At 28.2% G+C, this 24,915-nt stretch overlaps 1 protein-coding gene across 2 annotated transcripts in view; it reads right to left on the reverse strand.

The window, feature by feature from the left end:
• Positions 1–24,915, reverse strand: part of LOC135932012 (uncharacterized) — a 38,087-nt gene that overhangs the window by 8,280 nt on the left and 4,892 nt on the right. The window contains exons 4-7 of one of the 2 annotated variants that reach the window (XM_065469347.1): positions 11,017–11,143; positions 10,794–10,888; positions 10,546–10,743; positions 8,746–8,817 (exon numbers count right to left, since the gene is read on the reverse strand). In XM_065469347.1, coding sequence (XP_065325419.1) covers positions 8,746–8,817; positions 10,546–10,743; positions 10,794–10,888; positions 11,017–11,143 — 492 coding nt within the window. Of the gene's footprint in view, positions 1–8,733; positions 8,818–10,545; positions 10,744–10,793; positions 10,889–11,016; positions 11,144–24,915 lie in introns of both variants that reach the window. The other variant, XM_065469346.1, reaches the window with a different exon arrangement.

Raw genomic sequence — 24,915 nt, forward strand, 5'->3', positions numbered from 1 at the left:
ATTAAAATTATAGTTCAATTTTGACAGGTTCGTTAAAAGTTTTTTTTTTACCATTTTAATGATATTGGAAAGTTTTTTTTTCGTGCATGGGTGGCGTTAAGGAATGTTCGTGAATCAGTATAATTGTTTTTTGTAAATATGCTTATAAGATGGAAAGTTTTTGTTTTTAAATGTTATTTAAAAAAAAATGGTTTGTCGTGTGTTATCTGTTTTTACAGTCAGATGACTGTTTTAATGAATAAGAAGATTTTTATGATATTGGTAAGGTTGGTGGATATTTTTGTTTAAAAGAAAAAATTGTTTTGTCTGGCCAATTGCCAGGGTAGGTGACAGTAGAAAGGAAAAGAATAAGAAAAGTTTATGAATAAACATGTGTGTGCCTCATCTAGTTTACATCCCATAAGGCGGAGTGAGAATAAATTATTTTGAAATTGTCGTTTTTTTTGTTATTAATTATTTTTTTTAATTGCATCAATGTACACACTATACATATGCCTTTCTTTTTGGTGTATCCTCATTAAAGTTTTTTAAAATAAAATTTGTTAATTTAAATATTTTTTTTTAAAATTAAAATAGTTTTTTTTCTTCCAAAGTTGTTTCCCATCCGTGTTGAATATAAAAAAAATATATATATTATAATCCGTTTCCGGGTCGACACCCCTTCATCCGATTGATAATACTCGCTAGCCGCCCAAATAATATTAGGCATGGAGACAAACAGCCGTTTAATTGATTTTGGATCCTGCTATTTACAAGTGACTTTGATCCCCAAAAATACAGGGATGAACATCCAGTCGCCAAGATCCCAAGAAAATAAAAGGGCCTCCGTTGGACCGAGGAAGCGACGCTGTTACAACTGTAACAGTGATGGTCACATCAGGAGTCAATGCAGTGTCATCAGTGGAGATTCTCCCCCCCCCCTCACTACTATAAATACCAATTCTCTGGGCCAGTCCGCGGGGAATACCAACAGAAGGATGCGCGAACAGAAGCAGATTAAACTGTCGCTCCCTAGCACACATTCAGCTCCATCGGCGAACAGAGGAAATTTAATGCGAACATCCAATGATAGTTCCAGTCTCTCGTTAACGCCCCCGGAGGAGGATCTTCTCAGAAGAGCTATGGCAACTATCGTTGAAACCGCCCCGTGCACTTCGGGATCCCAGATATTGTTACAAAATAACGACGCGATGGAATTGTGGGAAAACCAATTATTACTACCTTGATGTCGCCCATAAAATGTCTTCATCATAACACCCCTATTAGTATCATAGTACATTATTGAATTCTATAGTATTAGTGTTAGTACATCGAAAATTTTGTAGTAATATCTTGTTATTATTTTTTTTATATTCATGCCATGCGCCCATAAAGGGGTGGCATGTTGTAAATTATATACATTTTTTTTTACATTTATTATTTTTTTTTACGATGATAAATTCTTTTTTCAAATAAAAAAATGATTTTTATGATTTTAAATAATTTGAATATTTTAAATAAAAACCGTTTGTAATCATCTGTTGTGGAAATTTTACCAAGTCTAAGAATTAGTAAGAAGGTCTTTCTGTAAGTTAGGGAGTTTTTTTTAATATATATTTGATTGGGGTAAGTTTTCTTTGTTTCGCTTTCGTAGTTCCTTTTTGAGTTTTGTCATTTATATTTTTTTACTATTATTATAGTACTCAAACTGTTTAATAAAATTTTAAAAAAACTATTAGGCAAACTATTTGAATAATAAAAAAAAAGATCTAATCTTCGCAACACTTGTCACACCCGCTTCCTTAACTTGATCATTAATACTGCCGAGCGTCAATCGTCTGCTCTTCTTCATCTTGTACGGCCAATAAGAAGCTATTGTTCACGCGCCCAATGCCACTGGACAACATTTCATAACATAATTGCCATAATACGCCCAACAGGATATTGTCGTCCCTTTCTTCTTGTGTCCCAATTCTGCTCCTTTTCACTGTCTGCTTAGATGTTTCTTCTCTATATCGCTGATGAACTACTTCCCTGGCCGCCTCCAACCACTTTCTTGATTTTGTCGATCCATCTTTCTTGTTTATTTTGTTTCACATGCGGAAGTATGACACCATCTAAAAAAAGAATTAATAACATGCATATATATCCTTCCTTATCTCTATTTCATTCACCTATCTCTGTGAAATTTACTTACCCCTTCATGCTTTGCTAATCGATCCTTTTTAAAAAACTTTTTATACTCATTATAAATTCACACATGTTATTAAAAACAACTATTATAATTAACATGAATTTCGCACACGTTGTTAGAAAACAACTAAATTATGATTCTTGTAAATTTAGCAAACATTGTTAAAAAATAACTCAATTATGATTATCATGAATTTCACACCCATTGTTTAAAAACCAACTAAATTGTGATTATCATCATTTTACACACTTCAATTTCCCACAAGTTGTTAAAAAAAACAAATAAATTATGAATCTCATACATTTCACACACATTTGTTTTTATCCTTACACTACCAAACTAGTTATTGAGTTGATGTCAACAAACAAAGAATTAAGGATAAATTAAAACCGGATGAGATTATTGAAAGGAAGTTCTGCAATGAAATAGAGGATATATTAAATAGGTACAAAAATGTTCTTATAGAAGAATTAGGTACCCTAAAATATTTTGAGGTAGATATAAGATTATTGGAAAACTACCAGCCTAAATTCTTTGGCATAAGAAGATTACCATTTTCATGGATAGAGGAAATAGATAAGGAGCTAGACAAAAAAGGCTGAAAGAAGGAATAATAAGACTAATAGTTCATAAGGTATGGGCAACACCGTCCATAAGAAAACCTGATAATAGTTTAAGATTATGCATAGATTATAGGGTATCTTTAACCCTTAATGACAGTGAGATATGTTACCAAGAATAGAGCAATTACTGGCTAATTTCAAGAGAGAGACAATTTTTTCGAAAATAGATTTTTCTAATGCGTATCTGCAAATTAAGTGAATAAGTAAGCATGTAAAATTTTAACAATACTCACAGAGGTCTAGATTGCCGTTTGTGTTAAAGTAAGAGCTCCTTTCAGAGAACCATGGCACCGTGGAACTATGTATTATTTAGTTGATGTTCTGATATCAAGTAGAACAGTAAAGAAGCATAATACGAGACTAATTAAGGTTTTAAATATAAATTAAAAAAATGGTTTTAAAGTGAATATGAAGAAAAGTGTTTTTGGAGTAAAAGAGGTAACATATTTAGGTTGCCAAGACTATTGATAAGATCACTAGCATGAGAGCACTGAGTAATATGGAATCGCAAACGTTCTTAGGAGCTACAAATATTACCATCGTTTTATACCGAATTTGGCTAATGTAGCTACACCGTTATATAAGTTATTAAAGAAAGATATAAAATTTGAATGAGGAGGAAAACATAATGAAAGTCGAAATACTAAAGATAAGGATGGTAGGAAACCCTATTCTAAATTGTTTTAATAAGGCCTTAGATATTATATTAGCAAGAGATTCATCGAAATAAGGTATAGGAGGTGTTTTGTTACAATTAATTGATTATGTTGAGAAGATCTTATTTTTATCCAGACAATTTAAAAGTACTGAAAAAATTACACGACAATAGAAAACGAAGCTTTAGTTCAAGTTTGGTTTGACTAAGTGTCGGAAGTATTAACCGGGTCAAATGTTTTTGCTATATAAGAATCACAAGCCATTGGTAGATTTGTTCAAAAAAGACAAAGGAACTGATGATTTCACCGAGGTTGCAAAAATAGTTGATATTGGTTGGTACCTTCGATTTTGGAATAAGATTCAGAGCGGGTAAACAAAATTGTTTACCAGATGTATTATCAAGACTGTTAAGGAAATATAAAATGAAGAGATAGAGCCCATAATTAATAGTTTAGAGCACTTTAACTTAGAAGATGAATTATATAACATTATAAGAGCTTTGAAGGTAGATACAAGATAAAAGCATATAACTATAGAGCTGGTAGATAAAATATCCAAGCAAAATGAAGAATTAATGAGTATTAGAGCATGTTTGAAAAGAGATATAGAATGGAAAAGCGAAGACAAAGCATTCAAAAATTTAAAGGTGAATTAATATATAAGATAATTGTTTAATGAGAGGATATCGCTTAGTTCCTGATACGTTAAGAAATGATATATTAACAGCTGTGCAAGTCGGACATCAAGACCTAGAAAGAATGAAGATAAACCATGAGAAGTGGCCCATAATGAATAGCTAGATAGAAATATAAGCTAAGAGTTGTGATACCTGCAATATGTGGACAAATGTGCCATCATGAGATAGGGAAGATAAATGGTCAGAGACTAGCATTTCTTGTGAAAGAATACATGTAGATTTTTTTAGAATATGAAAAGAAAAGATCATGGTAGATGCAGACTCAAAATGGATAGATTGTCAGCAGGTTTCAGGTTAATAAACAAAGGTAAATTTGGACAAGATAAAAGATCAGATGGAGGCCCAGCTTTTAAAGGTAGAGCATTTAGTAAATTTTGCGATTGATGGATGATTCAGTTCGCCACCACATTATCCAAGATTCAAAGGTCAAGCCGAGTGTATGGTACCTATAGTTAAGAGTTGGTTAAAAAAAGAAAAATACGGAGTAAAAAAAGAAAAATACGGAGAAGGAAATGGTGGTTATCCATGTTATCATATAACAACACTGAGACGTCTAAAGGAAGATCTCCAGCAGAGATATTTTTAAAGGAAGACAAAAACTGAATTGGATTTATTATAAGAAAGAGTAAAGCAGAAAGAGTCAATATGCGGTAGATTTAAGAATGGAAGTCTGGTTTGGATACTGTTGTTTGATGTTCCAATTAAATGAGAAAAGGGTGTAGTAAAGAAAAAAGTTGAGTTAGAGATTGAAGGACAGTCAGGAACCTGGTCAAGACATAACAGATAAGACCAAGATTGATAGCGCAAGGATAAAAAAATGAGCAAAATTTATGAGAATCAAATTTAGTAATTTATTAAACAACGTGTGTGAAATTGTAGATAATCATAATTTAGTTAATAGGTATGGAATTTGATATTATAATTGAGTTGCTTTTTAAGAACGTATGCGAGATTTATGAGAATCCGAATTTAGTTTTTTTTAAGAAAGTATGCGAAATTCGTGATAATCATAATTTAGTTATTTTTTAACAATATATGTGAATTTATGAGCATAGAAAGTTTTTTAGCAACCAAGGATTGATTATCAAATCATGAAGGGGTAAGTAAATTACACAGAGATAAGAGAATGAAATAGAGATAAGGAAGGATATATATATGCATGTTAATTTTATTTTTAAATGGCGTCATACTTCCGCACGGGAAACAAAATAATTAAGATTTGAACAAGAGAGATAGATAGATCAACAGAATCAAGAAAGTGTTTGGAGGCCACTAGGGAAGAAGTTCATCAGCGATATGGAGAGATGATGGAAGATATCCCGATAAAGAGTAACCCAAGCAGACAGTGGAAAGATTATAACTGGATACAAGAAGAAAGGTGATGATAATATCCTGTTAGGCGTGTAGTGGAAATTATGTTATGAGATGTTGTACAGTGGCATTGGGCGGTTAACAGCTCCTTATTGGCCGTACAAAATGAAGAAGAGCAGATGAAAGGGAATCCCATTTAGAGCGCCCATCAGAATTAATGATTAAGTTAAGAAAGGGGGTGTCGCAAGTGTTGCAAAGATTAGATCGTTTTTTTTATTATTCAAATAGTTATTCTTAAAGTAAAATTTGAATACTTTATAATTTAATAATTGTAGGATTCAATGTAAAACCATTTTAAAATTATTTTATGATTATAATTTGATAAAGTATTATGTAAATTTTATAAAGAGAAAATATTATATAAAGAAGCGAAAAATTATAATTCAATATTCTTTTTTTTTATCTTAAATTTTTTATAATAAATAAAGTTGGAAAAATTAATATAATTATCTGAATATCTTAAATATAATAAATAAATTTGGTTAACTTAATTCATACAATTCATTACCACTACTTTTAAAAAATCATACATTAAATACATTTATAACTATGTATATAGCAAAAAAAATATTAAAAACATAATTTTAAATATAAAAAAATACTAACAACTATTATATAAAAAAATATTTTATAAAAAGAGAGAACATGTCACCCTAAGGAGGAGTGAATACTTAGGAAATTGGAAATCTGCTGACGAAAATAGAATCCCTACTTGATAGAAGGTGTAGTCCCAGGTTAGTGGAAGATAATTTGACCAATGGATAAGGGATATGCAATCAGGAAGTAGGGCGTTATCATTTAAGAGGTCCACTGGTTCTATAGCAAAGGGGATATTAAATTTTTTAGGACAGCTAAAAGGATGTCGTTAATGGATTTGCGGCAGGGTTGGTGACTGCAAGTTGGATTCATTATTCATAACCGGGGTTAGAATTTAGCATTATGTTGGTGGGGGTTTTCTCTATGGCCCAATTCAAAATGAGGTATTCGCCGGAACGGGTAATCAAAGGAGCATGCCTATCTTTTTGAAAGCTATAATCTGGACGGCAGAGAGGGATACGCAGTTGTTATCCAAAAAGGGTCGAGGATAGGCCAGGGTCTATAAAAGTGGAGTCATTGTTGATGTCTTGTGCGGTTAAACGGGTTGAACTAAAGACTGAAAGGAAAAATGGTCTGAAGCCATGAATATGAAAATTTTATATTCAATATATTTCGATAGACCCTTGATTTAAGTTTCATGAGAAACTAACAAATCGCTGTATTTGTAGATCAGAACAAATCTCAGGGTGTAAAGGATTTTGAGTATATTGAAATACTTTTGATTAAAAAAATAATTGATGCAAAGAAATAATTAAATAAGGAATTTCGTTTAGACAAATCGTTGAGGGATTTGTTTATAATAGCCCTTTATCCATCTCTGTTGATAACGTAGACGGTAATGTAATGGAATGAAAGTAAGACTTAAGAAGCATCTCATACTTCGGTTGAGAGAAAAACCTCGAATATATGAGTGTTTATCACTTATGGGAGGGTAAGAATTGATAAAATTGTGGAATAATTGCCGACAACGATATATCGTCATCCAGATACCAAGAATTTAAGGTAACAATAGAGGTAGATTGTATTTCATAGATCATTCTGTGGATTTCAATGCAGAGGGAATGACATAGCCCTCTACCCTGTTGTACACCCTATTGAGTTTTAATTCTATTATTGTTATATTTTAAAAAAGTAGGGTTTAAATTTAAATAGCTGTTTAATATGTATGTTGAATATTCGGGATTTTTGCTACAAAACAATGAGACAAGGTGTTGCCGTTATGGGATTAAAGACATTATTGAAATCCAGTTTTAAAACTACGTGATCAGAAATGCTATTTGTGATAGTTACGCGAGCAAAATGAGAGAAAATTTCACCGCCTCCAGGAATATCCGATTCTAATTGGAGCGAGGATAAAAATGAGGAAATAGATTCCTTGTTAAGTGACGCAATAATTTGTGAAACAGCTTTTCAGAAGAAAGAACCTATAGCAATTGGACGGATTCCAAGCTCCTTTTATAAATGCTATTAAGCGAGCACTGAAAATAGAAATGTTGGGGGGATGGAAGAGGCTCATTAAAAATTATAAATAATAACAGGGTAAGATTAAGTAAGTGTTTTGCAGGGGATGTTAGATTACAAGATATCTTAAATTTAGTAGGCTAATCTTCCTTCACTGTTTCCATTTATACATCGTCAATATAGCAACCCAGAATTATGGGCCATTGAATTTTTAACCCCCGACATTCTAACTATATCTTGCATTCCTCGGGACCAATTTTTTTGATGAATCCTCATTAAATTAATTTTTTTAACTGTAATCAATCACAAAAATCTCAAAATTGGAAAAACATACTAGGTTTTACAATCTCAAAATACCATGTATCAAAAATATTCTATTATCTAAATGTCCTGATAATATACCAGATTCTGTACGCGACACTCATGAACCTCCATCTGCCTATTGTTTATAGGGCAACATGGTGTCAAATATACAGCAGACCTTCGCTCTATGACTTCAAAGACTCATTGCCCCTCCCCAACAACGAGCCCGTTATAAAAGCTATCATAAAAACACGCATCTGCCGACCTCGAGTTCCTACTCAAAACAAAATATTAATATCAAAAAGGACTCTTCTGGAAGCACCATCTTCATACAAGATATCTTGAAACCTAACATTGCCTGCAAAACACTTTTAACAACTTTACCGGTTATTAAATATAATCTCATTGTTCCCCCTCCCCCCAATAATTCCTATTCTGTTCGGTGCTCGCCTAATAGATAGAGAGATTAGTCCAATCGCGATAGGTTTTTAAGAGCCATTTAAAAAATTATTGTGTCATGTATCAATTAATCACTTTCCTTATTCTCATTCCGCTCTAATTAGGGTTTGGTATTAAATATTTAAAAATATTTCAAATCAAATTATGATAATTATATAAAATAAATAAATATAAAGAACCAGTTTAACAAATGTATTTATAACGATTCAGTTCATGGTCTTAAGGTTTATTTTGGTTTCCAGGTTAGGTTTGGTTCGACACCCTACTTGTAATTATCAAATTTAGCAATAATCATAAAAACGGAATATGAACTTATGCCTCTAATTCAATAAACTTAATGTCTTACCAGTTGAATAAAGATTTTTATATAAATTTAAAATAGATATATTTACAATTTATAAAACCTCCAGAAAATATATCTTGAAGAGGGACTAACGATGGTTTGAACAGTCTTTCGTTTAAATCATCATCAACAACTAAAAAAACAACAAATATCATAGTCCTTTTATATATGGACTTATTAGTTAACAATTCCAAGTAAAAATATATATTTGTGAAGAAAATCATTTGATTTGATTAATTATAATAAAAATAAATAATTTAAACTACCATATCCCATAAGAATAAAATAACCGAGGTGTAAACAAGATTTTCTGAAGGGGGGGGGGGGGGGTTCTAATTCCAATCGAAGACCACTATTTATTTATTTTTAGCATATTTTTTTAAAGATTATGTAACGAATATATTATTACATTGCGATTATTTTTATAAAAGTAATTCACAAAAATAATTTTAAATAAGCCTGAACACCAATAAGGTGTTTTCCTCTAAACCAAGGAATGTTTGTGAGTCCACCTGGTCTTTTCTCATAAGACAGGGATAGGTAAACGAGTTCCATAAGGTTAGGGTAGTTAGCCAACCCTAATTTGTTCGAGATTATAGTTAATAGTTTTATGGAGAATGAACTGTCCTTTAGAAATATAAACAGGTTTGACAATGTCTGCTCTAAGGATTTGAGTCATATGAAAATAAGTATATTTTGTATTTTAAAATATCTTATTCTTTTTTTTATTTTGAAGCTATAGAAATCTCAAAAAATTAAGCATAGTTGCTTAATAAATTTAGTAAATATATATTTCCATTTCTTGATTTTCATACATAAATCATTTATTGCGTCCAGGTTACCGCATAATGTTATTATCACATCTACAACCCTATGTAGCATATTTTTCCATTCATTTAGAGTAATTGTCATTTGCTTATTCATAACAGGTATCAATTTCTTTACATTTTTTCACCTCTTATATGTTAAACAGAATTAAAGATGGGCAAATTCACTTTTTTGTACTCGTTAAGCCCCTGTGTAATTGGTAATTATAAAAACTTGATTTTAGAATTCTAAATTACAATTTTGAAATAATTTTATTCCATTATTAAAATTAAATAAGTATAAATTCAATCTTTTGCTCATTCATCGATTCATTTATTCGCTTATTTTTATAATTAATAAATTGCCGGAGCATATGTATCTTTTTTATAAAAGTTATAATTATAGTTGGGTAATTACTATATTTTTAGCTGTTTACGCCAATTTTTAGCCAGCGAAAACTAACTTTAGCCTCGGTGTTTTTCTTAAAAATATAGAAGCTCAAATTTGAAAGAAATTAAGATAAAATAAAAAGTCTTAATATTAATGGATTTTCTCTAGCGCGTGCCTGTTGATTGAGCCTAATTAGTCGCCATTTAGCCATTACCCAACTAAAGTTATAACTAGTCTGAGCAGATGTATTTTTTATAATTATATAACCTGATCAAATGTATCTTATATTTATATACATTAGACGGATGTATATTTTCCATAAATATACATATGCACTAGAAAGATGTACATCTTTTAATAATTATATTATAGCTTGGGCACATGTTTTCCATTTTTAGTTATTATTATCGATAAGTTAAAATTTCTATTTTTATATTGACAGGACTTTTCCCATAATTTTTTTTTGTTATTTTCTAAAGCTTTCGTTACGGTAAGAATCCCATAATTATACTTTATAAATTAAAAAAATTGAAATAAAATATTAAATTTATAAAAATTTGAGGGTGGAGTATTTATACAAGTTTAGATAATAGTTAAAACCACCCCACCCATTATATATAATGAAATATTTAAATTTATTATGCTAAGCATTACAAGTTGAAACCTGAATAAAATTTACTATCAGAACATATATCAATATGCCGATAATGCTTATTATAATTATTCTCGTGAGGATGGTCATTCGAGACTATGTAAGAGGGGGATTTTGAGGAGGATGGAATATCAGGGTCATCATTATTTTCATTATCCATGATATCATTATAATTAACGGTAGGCGTTAGTTTCCGTAAATCATATTCATCTGAAATTAAATGATAGAAAAGTAAATAAAATAGAATATTATTATTTTACTTGAACAATTGAGTAAGGGTAAAGATAATGGTGGAGTGTGACATATAGTTAAAGGTATCATTTCGCCTAAGCTCGTGATCTGAGTAGTATTGTGCCTGTGTAAATAAATGTGTGTGTGTATATATATATAATTTAACAAATAAATCATGTATATTTTATATATATTTTTTAGCTTAATTTATATAAAAAAGAGTTAAGATCAATTATTTGTAAATTTAAATACCTTTTTTCACCAATATTATGACCATTTTTTGTCTCAAATTTTTTATTCGAAATCTCTGATTTTGATGGGGGTGATTGGATATAAATGCTTTCTCTACATTTAACATTTAACGTGTTACCTAATTTGTCTAAAATAGTAAAGTTTTTAAAACATATTTACCATTATAATGATGTGATATAAATGCTAATATACTATTCCTTTTTTCATAATGTATTCTTCTTTCACATCCATTAAGACTTGAATCAATATAAGTCTGCATAATCATTGTTATAAAAAAATTATTGTACTTATGCGGCAATTATTTTTGTATATTTAGAATAATTTTAAAGTGCACGGTATATTATTTATTAAGTGTAAACATGGTTATGAAAAAGATTACTTTAAAATAATCCAAGTAAGATTTTGTATTACACCACTAAATGTTACTATATAATATACCAATAATAATTTTTACATGATATTAAATAAATTTCTTCTAAATATTCAAAAATAAATATCAATGCTGCATAAGCAAAATGACTTCTAATAATATTACGCATACTATATGGTCTTGATGAACATGAAGGAGTGTAATATAAAACAAGGAATAGTATGTTATGCATATTAGAATCCTGCAAAATCAATTTTTTTCAGAGCCAATTCAAAGTCTGGTGAATTTTTTTTAAGGCCTAGACCGGATCCCTGACCCAAATATTTTATAAATTCTAGGAAATATATCTCAAATTCAAAATATTTATTTTATGCTCTATTTAAATGCTTCGCATTTAATTTATTATATTCAGCAATGACTCACCCAAAATCCTGTCTCAACGCAGCGGAAAAATTATGCTGCTAAACCCTACTTTTAAAAGTAGCGCGCTACCGTAACCCATTACTTATAATAAAGCGCTATTAGCTACTTTTCTAAAAAAAAGTTTACAAATAAATTTGTATCATTTTTTATTTATAATGTAATTGTATATATAAAAATCAACAATTATTTTTAAAAAAAATTGAATATAGTAAAAGAATTTATATAAAAAATTGTCTAAAATTAAAGTAATAAAAATAGTTATGTAATGGTAATATCCACTTTTATTTATTTTCTTACGATTTAAAAATAAAATCATTTCTATATTATCATCTCCAATTCTAGACTAAGTATAAGTTTTGCTTAATTAAGTAATCGCTCAGCACTAGCACTTTAGGATAATGGAGACTTTAATTTTGTAAATAAATTTCTAATATAGGATAAATTATCAAAATGTTCTTTTAGTATTTTATGAAAAATGACATTTAATGGATTTTCAATTAGAATATATGCATTGCTTGGCATTATAAGATTATTCCTTTATCAAGAATCTATTAGTTTGATCTTTAGATCCTATTAACTTGATATGGCTAGTTTAGCTTAAATTTGGGATGAATAATACAGCTAGCTAATACATTCTCATTACTGTATAGAGTTGGGTTCTGAGAACATAAATGCATTAGTTAGGAACTTAAAAACGACTTCTAAAAAAATGGAAATAAAGGATAACTAATAAAAATCTCTTAAATGCCATCTTTCAATCATAAAATACTCAAAAGATAATTTTGATTTATTTTATATTAAAATTTTATTTATAAAATTAAATACTCTATTATCCTCAAGTGCTAGTTGCTGAGAGATTATTTAGTAAGGCAAAATTTATACTTAGTTGTTGGAAGTGAAGGATAAAGAAAAATTTTGAATATGTTATTTTGATGAATTTAATTGAATAAACGATTTTTATAAAATTATTTAGTATGCAAATGTTATGTTATATAAAAGTCGAGAAAATTTATAAAAAATCAATGTTTTTTTTGTTTGTTTATTGATATTCTTTTTGTATTTCGTTAAAATAAATTGTTATATAAATTAAATTAAATAGTTCCATTGATCTGGTTAACTAGTTGATATTTAAAGCACTGGTGCCGAATTAATTGATATTACACCTTTATTTTTCAGTCTAATAAAGGATAATTAAAGAGAAAAACAACAATTTATATATGTTATATATATATTATATATATATTAATGTTAGTTTATTATTTTTTTTATATTTAATCAATTTTGGTATTTAAACTATTTTTAATTAGATTTTTGTTGAGCACATTATAATGTATATTACGCAAATAAATATGTGGAGTATATTACTAGATAACATATGGATAATATTACTTTCTTTGATAATTTTAAGTTTTGTATTAGGAATAACCAATGACATATATAATACCTAGACTGACGATTCATTCATTAAAATGCATTTTTAAGTGTCGTTAAAAGCAAATCAGCTGGACCCGCCATTTTGGTAACACATAGAGTAATTATTCTCATGTTAAAAACTACTATAAAATTGATAACTTGCTTCCTTATTATCTCGATGATCCGATAATTCTTTAATAAAGTTTGCAACAGATATAGGAATAAATTAGGCTCTCGTTTAAAATTTTAATAATGATTAATGTAACCAAGATGGCGTCTCCAGCTGATTTGCATTAATGTACACTTTTAATGAATGAATCGTCAGTCTAGGTATTATATATGTTATTGGGAATAACAATAGGAAGAAATAATATAAAGTTAGAAAATAGAAGACAGAGATAATTACAGATCGATTATTTGTTTTAGCTGTAATAAATGTACACATGTCGTGACAATGCGAGCTAAGCATTTTAAGTGCGCGAAATATGGACGTAATGGTCACGTAGATACGAATTGTAGAGGGGTTTTTTTACAATCGTTTGAGATGCTCAAATTGAGGACAAGGGGCATTCACAAGAGAAATGTAATATATGACAAAATGAGAATAAGAATAATGCTATAAATAATAAAATTAATAATGTCTGATTTTTAAAATTATAATAGTAATTTAGGTATAAATGAAACAGATATAATTGATTTAAAATAAGAAAATAAAGATATTTTTAAAAATGGAAAAATTAAAGAAAGAGAAATTGAAACAGAAAATGTGTGTAAAATTGAATTAGAAAAGATAATAAAAAGAAGTAAATGCCCGAGGATTAAGATAAGAATAGGAAAAATTGAAATATTCTTTTTATTAGATATAGGAGCCGAAATCAGTTAAATGAGTGTTAAAGATTTTATAAATTTTTCCAGAAGAAAATTTCATAGTAAGAAGAATGAGAGCTAGACAATTAGACGGCAGTATTGTAGAGATTTTAGGTTTTTATGTGATAAAATTGTTAGATATAAATATAAGGAGATAACGTTATGGATTACAACATAAAAGATAGAGCCTATCTTAGGTTGGAAAGACATTAAGAACATAGGTCCAGATTATAATTGATGGTCTTTGTTTGAAACTGTCCGTGAGAACAATGTAAGTGGGGAAATAATATTAAGTGAAAATGATAAGCCTGAGTTACACCTTGTTTAGAAATTAAACATGATTTAGTTCTCGATAAATTGAGAAATTGAACACCAGAAATTTTGATTAAATATAGAAGTAACATAGAAGAAAATAATGAATTAAGAGTAGGCCTATTCAAAAATAATTCGAATATTCGATTCGAATAATTACGAATATGAATAATAAATTATTTGCTTTATCTGAATACGAATATTCAATTATTCGATTCGAATAGAGCGAATTATTCGTAATATTTAATAAATTGTTTAATAAATCTAACATTTGTTTATTTCTATTTGTTGACCTGCCAATCTGACAGGTGATGTGTTTGTGTTTATGAAAATTCTAGCACAAATTTATAAATTTCTGAAGTGAAAATTTTAAATTTTATTTGCCACATTTTTTGAATATCACGTAAAGTTTATTTTTTGAATCTCATAATAAATTATATTAAAAATTACACAAACCAGAGGTATATAAAAATATATTACATCTCTACAATAATTATTGTTAGCTAGCCTAATTATGTTAGAGGAGAATGCTTCTGATGAAATTATGCTTGATGTTGAAGATGAGAAAATTTCCTCGCAAAAGAGAGCAATCATATGGGATCAATATCAAATCCTAAAGACGGTAAAAAGTCTGCTCGCAATCATTGCAAGAGTATTATAAAATGTAAAGGTAAAACAACATCTCCTCTTATTGATCATTATAATAGGTTTTATTCACACCTTGGTAAAATAAAATTGACATTTTTTTAAAGTCTACACCAAATTTTTCAAAAAAAATTAATTTTAAGGAAAATTTATTAAATATTTAAATAATAGTATACCTTTTAAAATTACTAATTCAAATGATTTTAAAAATTTTATAAGTGATCTTGATTGTTCTGTTAAATCAATATGCTCCAATACTCTTAAATTGCACATGTATAATACATTTGCAGAAAAAAAGAACAGTTGTTAAAGGAAATAATATCTAAAAATAAAAGTCAGATTAATTTTTCATCTGACATTTGGACTAGCCCAACATAGGTTCCTCTTTTAGGGGTAACAGACCATTTTATTGATGATATTGGATGTCAGTCCAATAAATGAAACACATTCAGGTGAAAATATATTTAAAGCCTTTGTTAAAATAATTAAAAATTATAATTTAGAGAATAAAATTTTTTATATAACTTTAGATAATGCAACTAATAATAAAACATTTTCTTTAAAATATCCATTAATAAAAATAGGGCCATACGATGCTTTGCCCCTGTAATTAATTTAATATCCAAAGAAATTTTAAAAATTTTAGATCCTTCAATTCTAAAACTAAGAAACATTATTAGAATGATTCGTAATTCCCCTAAAAAATTAAATTTATTAAAAAATATATGTAGTACCCTACACCCTCCCCTAAATTTTTAACATATAGGAAGAATGGGAGGATCTTATAAAAATTAAAGCTATCCTATTGCCTTTATATGAAACTACAAATATGGTATGTGGGGAGAATTATCCTACTTATAATTTGGTTATACCTTATTATATTTTAATTCTTGAACATCTAAAAAATGAAAAACCTGGTTTCCATAAATCCTTTAACAATAGTTTCAAAGTAGCATGTGATAAATTGTTAGGCTATTATAATTTGACTGCCGATGAAATAGATAAAAAACTAGACATTTGGCTAAAAGAAGGAATAATAAAACCAATAGTTCATAGTGTATGGGCGACACAATTGGTCCCTATAAGAAAACAGGATAACAGTTTAAGACTATGCATAGATTATAGGGTATCTGTAAACCCTTGGATAATGATTGTGAAATATACATTACCTAGAATAGAGCAATTACTGGCTAATTTAAAGGAAGCAACAATTTTTTCGAAAATAGATTTTTCTAATGCCTACTTATAAATTAAGGTAAATGAGAAAGCAAGTAAGATATTAACGATTATGACGCATAGAGGTTTGTTCGCATTCTGTAGATTGCCTTTTAGGCTAAAAGTATCAGCCCCAATATTTCAAAGAACCATGGCGGCTATGTTCCAAGGATTAAGTGGAATCATGTATTATTTAGATTACGTTTTGATATCAGGTAGAATAGATAAAGAGCATATGAGATTAATTAAAGTATTAGATATAATTTTAGAAAATGGTCTCAGAGAAAAAGTGTTTTTAGAGTAAAGAAAGTAACGCTTAAGATATGTAATAAATGGAACTAAAACTTATCCCATTTCAAAGAACATAATAAGATTATGAGCATGAGAGCACCGAGTAATAAGACGGAATTACAAACTTTTTTAGAAGCTAAAAAACCAAATTTTGCGGAGATAGCTACCAGTGTTAATAAACCCTACCTTTAAAAGTAGCGCGCTCTATCGCTATTAGTCAAAAAAGGTAGCGCACTAGCTACCCATCAAAAAAAAGTAGCGCACTATTAGTTACTTTTTTGTAAAAATAATTTGCTTATAATGTTGTATAGCATATAACAGGGACCTGCAGGCCCGGCCCTAAGCCCGGCCCGTATTTTAAAATGTACCCGGGCCGGGCCTGAAATTTTTTTTTTCAAAAACCTGGGCCGGGCTGTATTTTTTAAAAAAATTTATACAACATGAATTATTATTCGTCAATTAGATATGGTTATAATGATTATATAATGTTTGGTGAAAGTTAACACTAGCTAACACTCATAGTATCTATTACCTAAAATAATTATAGTTCCTGTCATGGAATAAATACGCAAAGGATTGAATACATTATTATATAATATATAATATATGTTAAATTTTTTATTAATTAAAATATCAGTTTTATTTTTTTTATAAATACAATTAATATAGTATATATTCTCAAAATATTTTTTACACAAATTTTTTATAGTATCAATTTGTAATATACTAAATATCTGTTAAGAATAAAATAAAATAAAATATGTAGTAGTGTTGTTAAACGGCTAGTTTTGAGCCGATTTTTAAAAACGGCTAACTCAGTTTTTTATCCAGAAAAATATTATGCAAGCCTGAAAATTTTGCTCATAGAAGGAGCAAAGGTCTATACATATAGTATCGAAATTTCGAGTCTTAGTCAATATTTTTCTGGCGAAAATATTGAATTCGCCATTTTTAAAAATCGGCTCAGAACGAGCCGTTTAACAATATTAGCTAATATGCTTCCTTATTAAATGATAATACTCGCCGAAAATATGATAAATGAATTTTTTGTATACCAGGTCGAATATAATTTTAAAAAATTCCGAGCCGGGTCTAAAAATTTTTTTTTAAATATCCGGGCCGGGCATAAATTTAAACTTGGGCCGGGCCGAAAATTTTTTAATCCGGGCCAGGCCGTGCAAATGGTACCTCTGCAGGTCTCTGGTATATAATATATACAAATCAACATTTATAAAATTTAAATATAGTTAGTTTTGATTATAAAATAATTTATGTAAATACAATAATTTATGTAAATACAATAATTTATGTAAATACAATATTTATGTAAATACAATAATTTATGTAATAAAAATAATTATTTATGGTATATGGTAATATTCATTTTTTATTTATTTTTTTGCATTAATAATAAAATTATTTCCATACTATCATCCCCAAGTTTAGAGCGACGATCAGAAAGTATAAGTTTTGCTTAACTAAATAATCTCTCAACACTAGCACTTGATAACAAGGCGGCATTTAATTTTATAGACTTATTTTTAATATAAGAAAATTTATCAAAAATACTCATTTGTATTTTCAGATTTAAAAAACGCTTCTATGAGATTTTCTATTATATTAGTATCCTTTATTTCAAAAAAATTATCAGTGGATGTCGTTTTTGTGGTTGTAACTAGTTCATCTTTGTTTGGTATGAGACTATTCAGCGTAACCATGAGCCTATCACGTTAATCTTTAGCATCATCGGAATTGATATATGGTCAGTTTAGTTTAAAATTGGGATGAATCATAAATTTTATTTACAAGTACAACGTATGTCTGGCATTCTATTATCCTTTTGAGGATTAATGCTACAGATCTTCTTTTTAAAGTCTTAGGGCCTAGCCAATGGCTTGTGATTCGCAAATAAGCTCTAAAAATATTAATATCAGATCAATTTATAAATATAAATAAATTTTTACCTTCTGCTATGTGTCCAAATATCTACCAAGGTACATATATAGGATATCTCTGACAACTCTGCTATTAGAGCATCTTTCATCACTTAAAAGTTATCTGCTATCTTAATCATAGTATCTGGTGTGGTGACATAAAAGTTTTAATCATCATGATAAATGATGGATTATCAACCAAGGACATTGGCTGAGCTGTATCAATTATAAAATCGACAATGACTTTATCAGTCAGTATCTGAGAAATATTGGCATGTGCAATATTATTAATCAATTTAGCTTTAATTGAATTGGTCTTTTTCGATGTATATAACGATGTTTTTATATTTCTTTAAAATTGTTGGCATGAACATTCTTATAAAATAAATACTATTATAATTTAAAAATGGCAATTACCTTTAGGTGTTATTTGAAGTTATAGCTACTATAATTTTTAAACACAATTATACTTGTTTTTTAAGTACATTTTCATTATTAAATTAAGCTATTTTTAGAGCTTTCGATACTATTAATATATATTTTTAGTGATTTTACATTTTTGTAGTTGTTTTAATATTTTAGTGTTTTATCTCTTTTTTTAAATTATACCAATATCAATATTATCAAAATAAAATTTTAAAAAATTGAGGATATATTTTTTTACATTTTAAACAAATAAATTTGTAGCCACTTTTAGTTTTTACATTAATTTAAAAATATTTTTCAAATTTTAGAAACGAATTATTTGTATTATTGTTTTCACGAAAATTTTCATCCAGGGTACCTTCCATTTCATTAATATCAAAATTGTCTGACTCATTTACATCGATTTGGATATCCATTTGCGATGAAATTTTGAATAATTTACACCAGATGATTTAGGTTTATAATACAAATTGAAAATATAAATTTCAATTTCAAAATTAAATAATGATAAAAATTATAATTAATTATGATATTATATTTAAATTTCCATGTTTATAGTTACATTCATTATATTTTTAAAAAGTAGCTAAGTAGCGCGCTAAAAAAATTAATAATTGGAGAAAAAGTAGCCTGCTATTAGCTATCGCTACCAAAAAAGATAGCGTAATACAGTAGCGCGCTACTTTAACAACTTTGGTAGCTACATTGTTGTACAAGTTGTTAAAGAATCATATAAGATTTGAATGGGAAAAAGAATAAGATGCAAATTTTGAAATACTTAAAATAAAGATGGTAGATAAACCTATTCTAAATTGTTTTATCGAAGATTTAGATATTATACTAGTAGTGGATGCATCGAAGGTATAGGAGGAGTCTTGTTGCAAACGATTGATAATGTTGAGAAACCTATCTTATTTTTATCCAAACGGTTTAATAGCACTGAAAGAAATTAATCAACAATCAAAAAGGAAGCTTTAGCAGTTAAGTTTGGATTAACAAAGTGTAAAGAATTTCTGAATGGAAGGAGCTTTTTATTATACACGGATCGCAAGCCGTATCTTGGTAGATGCATGGATAGATTGTCGGCATGTTTAAGGTTTGTACCAATATGGGATTGATATTTATATTGCTGAGGCTAGTGGGAGAGACTGAATATCTATGGAATCTTTATTCAACTTCGATCAAATCCAAAATAATAATCAAAATATCGTCTGTAAATTCTTTTATTAAATTAATAATCAAAATATCATCGGTCTATAAGAAAGGTTAGAATAAAATGATACTAAATCAGACTAATATCCTCGTTAGAACTAAAATGATACTAAATCAGACTAATATCCTCGATTATATATATTTTTCTATAATATTCGTCAAATCAGAAAAGTTAGAACTAAAATGATACTAAATCTTTATTAAATAATAAGTTAAAAATATAATCAAACTAAATTTAAAAAAATTAAAATAATCAAAAATTAAAATTAAAAATTATAATTAAGTTCGTAAAATCATGATCTCTCCCTATACAAATATCCTCGAATATATATATACTTTTCTATAATATTCATTTACATAATGTTTTACAAACAAACTGAAAAAAATCTTGAACTTTCTTTAATTTGAATAATCATTCTTTTTTATTCATCTTTCTTTAAATCATTTGCATTCGAAATTTAATTCTTTTTTCTTGAGTAGATTTGAATATCTTTTTGGTTTAACAATTACAACAAGGTTTATCCACAAAAGTAGCTTTGGGATAAGACTAAAGAATTTGTAGGTATATGGATTAATGAAAACTTGAGTATCAGATGGAGGTCCAGCTTTATAAGGTAAAGCATTTGGTAAATTTCATAATAGATGAAAGATTCAGCATTTATTTCCACCCCCACATTGCCCAAGGAGCAATGAGCAAGCTGAACGCATGATAGCGATAGTTAAGTGGTTAAATAAAATATGGAGAAGGAAAATGGTGGTTATCATTGTTAGCATACAACAATACTAAGACGTCTAAAGGAAGATCTCCATCTGAAATATTTTTAGGAAGAAAAAAGAGATCTGAATTAGATTTTCTAAAGTAAAAGATAATACCGAGAGAGTAAATAAATATTGAGAAATTTTCAATAGGAAGGCTTGTTAGGGTATTGTTGTTTGATAGGCCTATTAAATGGGGGAAGGGTGTATTAAGGAAAAATATAGGAAGAAATTGTAGAAATTGAAGGCCAGCGAGGTACATGGCCGTGACATGTGAAACAGATGCGACCGAGAATAGAGAGTAATTTAAACAAGAATTAGAAGTTTTTTTTGGAAAGACAAATTTTGGGATGAAAGCAAAATTTGATGATATTGAAAAACGAAATTTAGGGATGAAAGCAAAGTTTGATGTTATTAAAAAAAGAGAAATGTTGAGATGAAAGCAAAACCATAGAGTTTGATGTTTTTTGGAAAAACGGAACGAATGACTCTAAGACAGAAGAATAAACGGAGGGAAGGGTTAACTTTATATGCAATAGTAATTTTTTTTAGATATCTACTTATAACTCGAGTGGGAAATTATATCATTCGTATAGAAATATGTCCAATAGATGGATCAATAATCTCAAGGAACTGGTAAAGTTTAGCAAAGGAAGAAGTGACTAGACTATATGGAGAAATGTCAAATGATATGAGAAGGGAGACACCACAAAGGTACGACCGAACGGCAAGAATGTTTCCTTATGGTCAGCCTAGACCAAGACAATATTGGGCTTGTGGGGGTGATCATCTGATGAAATATGAATCAAATCATGACCGTCAATAATGAGACAATGATGATATAGAATGAGGTTCCAAGATTGTTGAATCAAATGGAGATGAATCATGTTTCCTAGATGAAGGTATTTAAGGGAAGGGATTTGGATGTGAAGGAGAAAGAAAAAATTTGAATATATTATTTTGATGAATTTAATTTATAAAATTATTTAGTATGCAAATGTGATGTTATATAAAAGTCGAGAAAATCTATAAAAAATTCGTTGTTTTTTTGTTTGTTTTAAAAAGATATTCTTTTTATATTTCGTTAAAATAAATTGTTATATAAATTAAATAGTTTAATTGATCAGGTTAACTAGTTGATATTTAATACATTGGTGATAGCTGGTTCAGACTTGGGGATGATAATATATAATTATTAAAATGTAGCAAAATAAATATTACCATTACATATTTTTATTATAATAATTTTAGCCATTTTTTTATATAAATTTATTTATAATCAATAACTATTTAAATATTTATTAATGTTGATTTCAATATACATTATATACATAATAAACAAACAATAAAACAAATTTATTTGTAAAAAAAATTTATAAGACTAGTTACTTTTTAAAACGATAGCTAAATAACGCGTCATTTTTTGATAAGTAATGGCTGGTAGGAGTCGCCTATTTTTTAACGAATAATAGCGTGATATTTTTAAAATTAATGTTTAACAAATGAATTTGCATTTAGACGAGAGGATTTAATCTGTCATGTAAGGTAAGAATTATACACAAACTAAGGTAGCCCGGGAAAGTTTATTGGAATTATGAGGTTCGAAAAATTCATACTATGCGACACGATGTTAAGAAAAGAGAAGAACATTTCATAACGTATATATCAGGAGAGGTAGCAAGTGTAGTTGATTCTGGTGCTGTTGAGATCCTAAGACAGGAAATGTATAAGAAACATAAAATCAAACTCAACAATTGCAGATAATTGATTAAATATATGAAATACTCTTTAAGATCGCACAAAAACAACTTGCAGAATGGCTAAAGTGTATTCAAGGCACTTGCAAAAATGGTAGTGGGTCAGGTCAATAGCAACTTTACTATAAGGGGGAAAATTCTATGAAATATGAGTCAAATCTAAGGATCCAAGAGACCAAACCAATTATATATTGACTTAAATGCACAAATAAAGCATTTAAAATCATTATGAAATCTAAAAGATAGATTGAAGAATTTGTGTATTGAATGAAAGACGCGCTAGTGTTTTTAAGTAAGCTAAGGTAGTGAGGTTGAAGTCAAAGTAGAAAAATTCTACAGATAAATCGCGTAAAAATTTATTTAGAAAATATAGAAAATCAATGAAAACGAAAAAAAGTTATAAAATAGGATACAGGGAGAATTAGTATAGGTTCTTCGTGAAAATGGTGGTATCAACGAGTGGTTAGTAAAACCATTGTCTTTATATAGCCATACTATTAAATATAAAATTATAATCATCATCATACCCAAGGGAAGGTCATTTTATAATTAGATTATCAAAATATATAAATATTAATTTTTATCATAAAATATTTTTTTAACTTATACACATTAATTTATAATAAAAAAGTCAAATAAATAGATAATATAAATAATGTGTTTTCCCTAATAACAAAATTTAATTTGTGTTCTAATACCAAATACATTAATACAAATATTTACTATCTCCAGTAGATGAGACACAGAGCTTCGATGAATGTAGGTTTACAACAAGGTTCTAGCCCTCTATTATTTAACGTAATTATTAATAAAGTAACAAAAAAAATAAGTCAAGGCTAACGTAGGAAATTTTGTACTCTGGTTATCTAGAACTAATGCTGAACCAAGCGAGCTGATAGATAGACTAGTCATTGGAGATCTGGAAGCTAAGGTTCTAAAAAATAAGTTATTTAATTAACTTTAAACATATCAGATGTATTTGATAGAAAACTTTGGAGAGCTCAGGCAGCAAAAACAAAGCCTAACCCTTTGCAAAGAAAAAAAACAGATAACGATAATATTCAGCGATAACATGATGTGAAAATGAAATATTTCACATTACCCTGATTTTTTTTAAACTTTCTTTCCAAACAAAGAAAGAATATGCAGGAACTAAAACAATATTTTTTGGCCATGGGTCGATGTGTGTAATGACATTTTTTTATTTCAGGAACCTCTGGGTAAATTCTTTTTTTTTAAAAATATCTATGGGGGTGGGCATTTTTAATTTCAAGACTAAATGTTGATAATTTTATGACCTGGCCCGGACTTTTCAAAATTTCGTTGTTATTTTATAGGGTAAATTATTTTAAAAAAACAAACAATTAAAATAAAATAACAATATGTTTTTTTATTTTTGCACAACCCTCAAAAAATAAATGACAATCAAATATATAATATATAACAAAACAGATTTAAAAAATACATTAAAAATTGGATATTTTAATTTTCGTTTTTTCTTTATATATATATTCTCCTTTTTCTAAATTCCTTTAAAATATATTTCAATATAAATTATATTTTTATAAATTTACCTTAATTCATTGGTTGTCCTCGATAACCAATCTCCAAAAATTGATGCATTTTATTATAATAATTTGAAAAATCAAAAGGAATAGTAAATTCATTAAGAATTGATGTTACATTATTAATTATTTCGTTTCGAGTATTTGGTCGGAAATTGATCGACCTATATTTGTTTTTTAACACTCCAAAAAAATTTTCTATCGGGTTTAGTTGCGGCGAATAGGGTGGCAAATATTCTATTCACGCTCTAAAACAATCAATGAGGTGGCTTTTATGGATGGATGCATTGTCCATAACAATAACTGCATCACTCGGTAAAATATTAATTAGTGCATTCATATAGAATCACCACTTACAGATGAAGAATTGATCATATGGAAATTATTTATAATATTAGGTATTGAATTTGAATTAGATAAAACAGGATCAGGATTTAATGTAAATGAATTTGTATTACTAGATAAAATTTGTCGTATATTAAACGAAAAAAATATTAAACTCTATTTTATAAAAAAAATTAAGTTATATAAAAATTGTAAATGCAAAAAAATTACCGTATGTATTTTTTAAATCTGTTTTGTTATATATTATATATTTGAGTCATTTATTTTTTGAGGGTTGTGCAAAAATAAAAAAACATATTGTTATTTCATTTTAATTGTTTGTTTTTTTTAAATAATTTACCCTATATAATAATTTTAGCTATATTTAG

The sequence above is a fragment of the Gordionus sp. m RMFG-2023 genome, chromosome 1 (assembly GCF_954871325.1).
Source record: "Gordionus sp. m RMFG-2023 chromosome 1, tfGorSpeb1-WG-v2, whole genome shotgun sequence".
NCBI lineage: Eukaryota > Metazoa > Nematomorpha > Gordioida > Chordodea > Parachordodidae > Gordionus > Gordionus sp. m RMFG-2023.